Below are 9,177 nucleotides of genomic sequence, written 5' to 3'. Positions count from 1 at the left end.
AATAAATCCTCTACAAACTGAAGTCCATACAATGTCAGTACATGCCCCTAACAATAGCCAAAAATGTAATCTAAATGAAGTCTAAGACATAAGTAATAAATACCATGAAATAAAGCCTCTCGGGGTATGGAATCTCTACACTTTAATGTCTGCTCACGAACTACTCAAACACCTGATCACTGCATAGGATATGTAGAAGAAGTTTTGATTCTTGTATCACGTGGGGATATGGCGGCCATAGATGATTAGCAGTTGGAGTGCTAGCATGTAACTCAGGGATAAAGGAATAAGGTAATGCCATCATTCAAAACTAAGTCAAATCATTATATGCAATCACGTATAAATATAGATATACCATGTCGAGAAAAGGGAACAAGGTTTAGCATGTATTTAAAAACCTTAACCTGGGTTGTGTAGAATAATCATCATATAACAAGGCACCCACAGGCTATATGGACCCAGCTTTTCCCTAGCTAGAAGGTCCCCAGTACATGTAGCCTCACGAACTAAAAAATATCCATATCCATATATGCCTTTATAGGGTACTCCAACCTTCCGGCATAATCAAGGTGATTTAAGCACCAATGTATACAATATGTGGGAATCAAACCTCCCATTCATATATTTATTAGGGGGACTCAAACCTCCCAGTCATATGGACACCCCGGCTAGCGTAGTTTCCAGTGTAAGTCCGTCAGACTCCACTTTCACACACCAACTGCACATCCCACTTTAAAGCCCATTTAAAACATTCATCATACATATGAACTATTATTAATCCAACTATTTACCCAAGTCATCCTTTGGTATCATCATACCAACCCCACCTGCAAGCGTATAATGTGCCATAACCATTATTAATCAACTTTGGAACTCGAACCCATTACCTAAACCAAGATATCAATTCAATTAAACATTTAGGTACTCAAGCCCATTTAGCCAATTAAACCACCAAGGTTGAAATTCAAATCAATTTATGACCAATAAGGCCTTCAAAGAATAATTTACCCACCATTTACATTATTAGGCCAATGCCTTAGTTCAAAACACAATTCAACGTATGAAAAAATCATTCTCATAGGAAATTTCACAAATAGGTTGAGGAGATACCATTATCAAACCATTATTCAAGCAGAAAACTATTAAGTTAGGGTTAACCATGTCCCCTTAGTTTAAATCACCATTCCCAGAAACCCATGATACGCCTAAATTGCACCTCTCTTATGAGAGAGTAAACGGTCGCTGTCAAATATAGAACCCAACTAGGTTGGGTGTCGAATCCCACAGGGAATATTGGGTTCACTAAGTATTGTGATTGTTATTATACTATTGATCACACTGTTGATCAAAGGTTCCTGAATAAGAGGGGTTTTTATTTATAAATTGTATTCTAATTAATTATAGCCGAGTTATTCCAACTAATGATTCTTTCTACTGGTAATAATTCAATGATATTAAACAAACTAGAGTTATGGTTACCAAGATGTTTAAACAGTTAGGGTTGTGAATCACTTTTGAGTTCCACTCAATAACTTCAATTGCAAGAGTAGTTGAATTCTATTGTTTACCCTTTAGTTTCTCAAACTTAATGGATAGTTTATCTTTTAACTCTCTCAACTTAAAGAATATATTGTTTATTCAACCATTTTCTCATGTAGTTAAATATCTGTTAAGGCATTCTCCATTAATCTAATGATTTAGGTCTCTAGATTTTATGTAAACTCTTTCTTTTCCCAACAAACACTTTTCTATTCAAACAAGTGATTGTTCTTGGGCTCACTTTTCAAGTTTTCAACCAAGAAAAGTCATTAGAGTGAAGAAGGATTTATGCCACATCAATTACCTACAGAAAATTAATTGGAATCACAACCCATATCAACTGTTTACATCAAGGCTCTCATAAACCTAGTTATGGGAGTTTAACCACTCATCTCCATAGAAGAAAGAGAAAGAATATTTGTATTATTCATAAACAAATTAAAATTTTACTTACAAAGGTTACAAGAATTAATTCTTGAATCTTCAATAGTAATGGAATGATTAGATCCACAAATGTACTTTGATTCACAGATTTCTACGTTACAGAGAGTTTCAAAGATGGAAAACTAAGATAAAAAAAAAATCTCCAAGATTCAGTATATCTTAATAAAACCCTTACTAGGTATTTATATACTCCCAGGTTTAGAAGATTTAAAATTTAAACTCAGAAAATGCCGCGTCCAAAATGACTGTCCAACTGATGGCCCATCAGGAATCTGACGATTCATCAGGTGGACCAATGTTGCCTACCCTAAGATTCCAGGTTCTGTTAAGCACTGACGGTCATGTTGATGTTCCGTCGATGGATTGACGGTCTATCATCTAAACCGTCACTGGGTCTTCTGGAATATTGAATTCTAGTTAAGCCTGATGGCCAATTTGGCGGTCTGTCGCAAGTCTAACAGTCCACCACTTGGTCCGTCACAGAGATTCTAAAATTCTTTATTCCTGTTTTAGCCTGATGATCAGTTTGACAGTCAAACGCATTTATGACGGTTTGCCAATTTGCCCGTCAAAACCCTTTTTATGCCAAATTTCCAAGTTTCTTCTGTGCCTAACTCCTTTACCTGAAAATACTCAGACCCACTATTAAATAAAACTTTAGTTGCTTAAAACACACACTTTACCCAAGAAAAAGATACAAAATATTCAGTCAAAAGCCGAAACATCAACACCCTCAACTTAAGAAAATTGCTTATCCTCAAGCAACTCAGCACCAAATTGGAGATATGGACAATACATTGACAAATATTCAACTTACTAAACCAATTTTCACACAACCATTCACTTGTCATCCTAAATATATGGCTCAACATATTAGAGTCCATAACGGGCATTAGTTCAAAATCAATACATATACACAAACATGGATACAAAAATCTACAGAGATCAGCCGAATTAAGTGTAACTCAGGTTGCCCTCACAGTCAAGTAAATCCACCACTCAATATATTTTGTGGATACAAATCAGAACTCCTACACTCGTCAAAGAAGTTACAAACATAATACACATACCTATAGGCTTGCCCTTATCATTCAATGCTCCCTTATAGCTAACTCGCCAAGATCAAGCAGGACTTTCTTAGGCTTGTAATGAGGCTTCGGTGCTAGGTGAGGAAGGACTTTTGTGAAAAAATGACTCAAAACTAGGATTTAACTCTCTTTGCCCTCAAGTTCTACCTACCAAGGCCATTTCTGAACTAGCTCGCTCACCCTTTTATCATTCATTTTCAATTTACCAAAATAACCTCTTTTTATTATATTTTCTTATATAAATACACACAAGCATCAGTCACCCTCAACTTATACTGATGCAATCAGTCAAGGTGCACATTGTCTTGAGTAGACCAGGGTCGGATGCTCTAAACCATGCTCTAAACCACTTTTACCTTAGATAGCTAATAGCTAGTCAATAGCCATCCTCAACTTAGGTGTTTCGCCAAAGTTTAGGTTCATAATGCCCACTATTGGGCCATGGCCAGAGCTAAGTGTTAACAACCTAAAGAGAGTTAACTAGAGTAATTGGTGATGAAGAAAAGAAATTAACATAGGCTCAAAAAAGGGTTCAAAAGTGGAAAATTCTTTTTGGTGGGGTTTATTATTTTGGCTAAGTGGACTAAAATCACAAGGCAGCCTGCTATCATTTCTTATTTCATCAACTACAACACAGCATCAATTAAACCAGGCAAGTTCTAGGTAATACACTAAGTAAGAACTGATAAAAATACTCGCACACACAGACAACTGAGTCACACTCATTCTACTGTTCCTAAGATTTACATCACATCTCAGACACATTTTACAAGATAATGCCTACTACAAATGCACTAACAGTTGATAACATATACAAAAAGATAAAAGTAAACAGTCATATGAACATAGTAATAGCTTAAAACCAACATCATTCATCATCTATATTCATAAGAAGGTGCTAACAAAAATGGTACTTTTATTTCATGGAGCAACATTAACAACAGAACAAGATTTAAGAAAGGAAAAATGAAATCCTAAAGGTAATCCAAGAAAAAAAATAGAAAATGCAAACTTAAAATACGAACTTAAACATAATCCTAGACATGCCGATTCTCATAGATAGCACATGGGAGAAAAAGAATATGGCAATACAATCCCACTGGTACAAATATACCACCCCCTAAAAAATATATGCATTATCCTCAAAGCATCAATTAAATGTACAAAGAAGTGGGTATACTTGTATTGCCTCTTATTTATCTGAGGTGCCTGTGAAGTTTGGTGAGGCTCCAGCATCCTCACCTGGTGCAATTTTGACCTCCATGGTGGTGGGGGTACTCAAAAACTCTCCCTCCAAAATCAGAGGTATAACATCCAGGACTGGGTCTGAAGTTTGCCCCCTAACTGGGGCAGAATTAGTAGACACTCCAGCTACTTCATATTTAACCCTATTCCTTCTTCTCTTTTCATTTCTCCTTTATCTTCTGCTGGTTTTTCTCAAATCATATTGCTCTCGTTCCTCCGGTGTCATTCCTTCCCTTATTTCTCTCTTTTCAGATTTTCTTTTAGCATGTTCATCTACCTTCTGGTTTCTTTTATCTTTTATGGATCTCCCCATGAGATCAACAATTCCTTCATCATTATCACTCATTACTAAGGTTGGATCAAAAGTGGGCTACTGTGGCTTCCTGTTCTTTAACTCTTCAATGTCAGCCTGTGGATTTTTAAACTTTGCCATGAACCTTGCCAAGTTTGGAATAGATAGTGGATCCAACCTTTTGTTGATTTTCTTCTCCATGTGATCCATCTTTATCTGAATATCTTAGAAAGGACAGATTGCCTCAATTACAATTATATCAACAAAAGGCTTGAATTCTATAGCCCAAGTATCAAACTGCCTTTTGAATTTCTTTTGTAATTTTACAGACTTCGCAAAGTTTTCCTGCGTCAACCTATATTCTACAAATTCTGCCCCACCCATTGGTAGTGTAGATTCTGACCCTGTAAACGCACTTGATGGCATATAGTCAGGTGGTACATAAGTGGTAATCGGCAACAGCATACCTGTTGGAATCTCCAAAGTATCTGGGGGTGGTGCTGACTGAGTTTGGTAGATTGGTGGTTTGTTGACCCTCATTTCTAATTTTTAGTCATCCTTGGACTTCTCAATGTCCTGTATATGTGTCGCACGAACCTCATTATCCACTCCACGAATTAGTGGTACACCTGTCTGTATGCATAATTTAGTGAGTAAGCAAGGAAATGGTAGAGAACTTGCCACCTTATGTGCTCTCACAAATAGCTCATCGGCAATGATCTGACCAAAATCAATCTTTCGTCCTACCAGTAAACTAGCAACAAGTACTGCCCGATGAATATCCAGATTAGCGTCACCTCCCGTTGGCATAAGTCTCAATCAAACCACAACCCACCAAAATTTAGCTCAAAAGCTAAGGGATGACTTTGCTATGCGCTCACATGGGTTTGTAGCCCAGGAAGGATTTCCATCATCAGTCAACACTCCACCCAACCAGCCTTTTTGGGCAGATTCATTATGCAGTTGATTCTCAAGTTTTAGGATAGCAGATTAGTCTTCATAATCTAACATAAATAGCATCTTGTTGATGGTTCAGGATGATATGTCAATGGTGACTCCTCAGACTGGCACTAACACCCATTGGAACATCTTTTTTGCCAGTACCAAATAGTTAGCAAAGAATTCCCTTACCAGATTCAGCTAATATGATCCAGGGTGCTTGGTCATCCATGCCAATTTGTACTCATTAAAATGACACTCAAACTCAGCATACTCGTATAGCTCCGTCATTATAATTTGATACTCCCCAACAAATGGCTTTTTGACTGGCCTACTTGCTGTTAGTGTTAACCCATCATAAAATTTTTCCCTTGATCCATCGAGTTTCCATTTGAAGGTCTCTCTGATTTAAGGATCCTTACGTCTGATCAAGTTGGCATCCTTAATCTCAGTTTCAACATCGATTGCTTCAGTTTGTACCTCTATGTTGGTAGCCTCAGTTTTAGCCTTAACTAGATTGGGGTGAGATAAGACCACCCTTTCCTCATCAGGGCTAGAGGTAGTACTGTTGGTGTTGTCACTCTCCTCTTCAGACAGGAAGAGTGTTGGAAGTATCTAATCCCTTTGGCAAGTGTTGAAGGCTGGTGCCTTGTCGCTCCTAGAAGGTTTGCCTCGACCTCTTGCCCGACCACTGCCTCTATTCAATGGGATTTTTCATGCCATGGTACCTGAAAAAAAAGTACGAAGTCAATTACAAAACAAAAATATGCAAAAATAATAACAAAAATTGGCATGACGGTTAAACTGATGGACCGTCGATGATGCGATGGTCCGCCGATTGGGCCGTTAGGCTATATCCAATAAGCTTTGACTTTCAGGGACTTGCGATAGTCTAACTGGCAGTCCATCAGGTTACTGATGGCCCGCCAATTTGTCCATCATGGATTATCCAGTGAGCAACTTTCTTTGGGTATTTGCGACGGTCAACCAGACGGTCCGTCGCAGATTCGACGGTCCGCCAAGGTGACTGTCGTCCCCATTTTCTATTTCAGACTTCTTTTTTGGAATTTTTCCAGACATTTGGTATACCTTATTCGATTTTTAGCATAGCAGCAACAATAATTTCATGTTTATGCACATATTTTTCTACTCTAAACACGTGGGTTACTCAGACTTCACCCAAACAACGTATACCAAAGTTTAGAACTCAGAATATCAATAATTTAAACCACAGAAGGAAAAAAGATGAAAATTTAAATCCCACAACTATTTTAATTATGTTTTGCACTGTGGAGAATCAAGAAAAAGGGTTAAAATCATACCTTGATGATGCAGAAGTTTCACTCTAGTTGCTTGCACTTTAGAAAGGAAAACTACTTAACACTTTATCCTATGATTTCTTCTGTTGTTGTGATAAGGAGAAAAGAGGGGAAGAGACTTGTTTAAATAGAGGAGAAGAAAGAAGTTGGAGAGTCCTAGAGGTAGTAACTGCCTTCAGATGCTATGAATCCAAAGGGAGTTAGACAGTTTTAGAATTTGAAGAGGTTACAACATATGTAACTGCCCTATTTTATCTTTTTAAAAGTTTTTAGGTCAAGCAAAGGTAATTTAAATAGGCATCCGACTTAACTCAACCCAACCCGTGACTATGGTTACGTTGATAGTTAACTCGATGGTCCGTCAGCTTTGCGATGGTCTGTCAGGTTGACCGTCAGGTCTTACCAGAGACGTACCTTCTAGACCTTTTTGTGACAATCACACCGATAGTCAATTAATTCTGTGATGGTCCATCGAGTGGCCCGTCAGCCCCTTCCAGAAACTCAAATATTCAGCCTTAGGTTGACGGAAGAAGTAAAGGTCCATTAGGTTTTCGATGGTCCACCAACTCGACCGTCAAGCCTTATCTAATACATTCAACTTTTTGGCATGGCTTTGACGGTCTGAGTGGCGGTCCGTTGTGATTTTGAAAGTTTATCGGTATCTCTGTCTACCTTCTCACAACTATGAAACTCCTTACTTTCATGGTCTTCAGTCTAGCACACTTTACAAATACATCAGATTGAACAAAAAGAAACCAATAAAAGAACTTTAGCTATGATTACAACAACACTTGGTGGGTTGCCTCCTTCTAGCACCTGATTTAATATCGCAACACTAAGTAGTCATCTTGATTACTCAGACTTCATCGAGATAGATAGTGGATATGCACTTTATCGAGTCCATTAGAGCGATATACAACTTCAATCGTTGCCCATTCACTTTGAAGACACTTTCTTCTTTGTTTACAAGTTCAACCACTCTAGACAAGTAGACTTGGTTAACTTGAAATGGGCCCAACCATTTTGATTTAAGCTTACCTAGGAATAGCTTCAGTCTGGAGTTGAATAGAAGCACCCAATCGCCTTTGTGAAAGTCACGCTTTGCAATCTTCCGGTCATGATACTTCTTAATCTTCTCCTTGTAAAGATCAGCTCTTTCATATGCACCGAGATGGAACTCATCTATCTTATTCAGCTGTCCCAATCTCAACAGTGTTTCCTTATTCCAGTTCAACTTCAACCTCCTAAGTGCCCACAGTGCCTTATGCTCCAATTCAATTGGTAAATGACATGCCTTGCCATAAACCAACTGGTATGGCGATTTGCCAATTGGTGTCTTGAAATCTGCTCTGTACACCCATAAGGCATCATCAAGCTTCCTAGACCAGTCTTGTCTGCTAGCATTCACAATTTTAGCAAGTATGGCTTTGATCTCTCTATTCGAAATCTCCATTTTCCCACTAGTTTATTGGTGGTAAGGAGTCACTACTTTGTGTTTCTTGACACCATACTTTGCTAAGGCAACTCAAAACACACAGTTGCAAAAGTGAGATCTACCATCATTTATAATGGTACGTGGTACCCCAAATCAAGAAAAAATATTCCGTTTAAGGAATGCAACTACTCTCTTCCCTTCGTTGTCATCGAAAGAAATGGATTCAACCTATTTCAATACATAATCAACAACAACTAGAATGTATTTCATCCCATATGATCTCACAAAGGGCCCCATAAAGTCGATGCCTCAAACATCAAATAATTCTAGCTCTATCATCTTTGTCAATGGCATCTCATGGAGCTTAAAGATTGACCCCTGCCTCTGACATTGGTTACATCCCCTCATGAACTCATAAGCATCTTTGAACAAAGTTGGCCAATTGCAGCCACTTTGTAGAATCTTTCTAGCAGTACAATCACCAACATGGTGACCTCCAATCGGGGAAGCATGATATGCTTCCAATATACTCAACATATCTACTTATGGAACACATCTCCTTATGTTATTGTCAGCACATCACGGAAACAAATACGACTCATCCCAAAAATAATGTGTCACATTATGAAGAAATTTATTTCTTTGATGAAAAGAAAGATTTTTGGGAATTACCTCACTCACAACATAGTTTGCGAAATTAGGATACTAAGGTATTTTCTCCAGAACAGAAGCCAAGATTTCCTCATCTGGAAATGCATCATTGATCTCAATTTCATTTCTAACTGCTTGCTCACCTTCTAACCTAGATAGATGATTCATAACTTAGTTTTTGCAACCCTTCCTATCTTTGACTTCAAAGTCAAATTCTTGAAGCAG

General features: G+C 38.0%; 1 protein-coding gene across 1 annotated transcript; it reads right to left on the bottom strand.

The window, feature by feature from the left end:
* Positions 1-6,261: 6,261 nt before the first annotated feature.
* On the bottom strand, positions 6,262-8,319 carry LOC124887136. Its single transcript, XM_047396329.1, has 2 exons — positions 7,905-8,319; positions 6,262-6,275 (listed from the first exon to the last, which is right to left on the bottom strand). Exons 1-2 carry the CDS (start codon positions 8,317-8,319, stop codon positions 6,262-6,264), a joined length of 429 nt encoding a protein of 142 aa, XP_047252285.1.
* Positions 8,320-9,177: the final 858 nt, after the last annotated feature.

This window comes from Capsicum annuum, chromosome 9 (assembly GCF_002878395.1).
Source record: "Capsicum annuum cultivar UCD-10X-F1 chromosome 9, UCD10Xv1.1, whole genome shotgun sequence".
NCBI lineage: Eukaryota > Viridiplantae > Streptophyta > Magnoliopsida > Solanales > Solanaceae > Capsicum > Capsicum annuum.
This window is presented reverse-complemented; position numbering and strand designations above follow the sequence as displayed.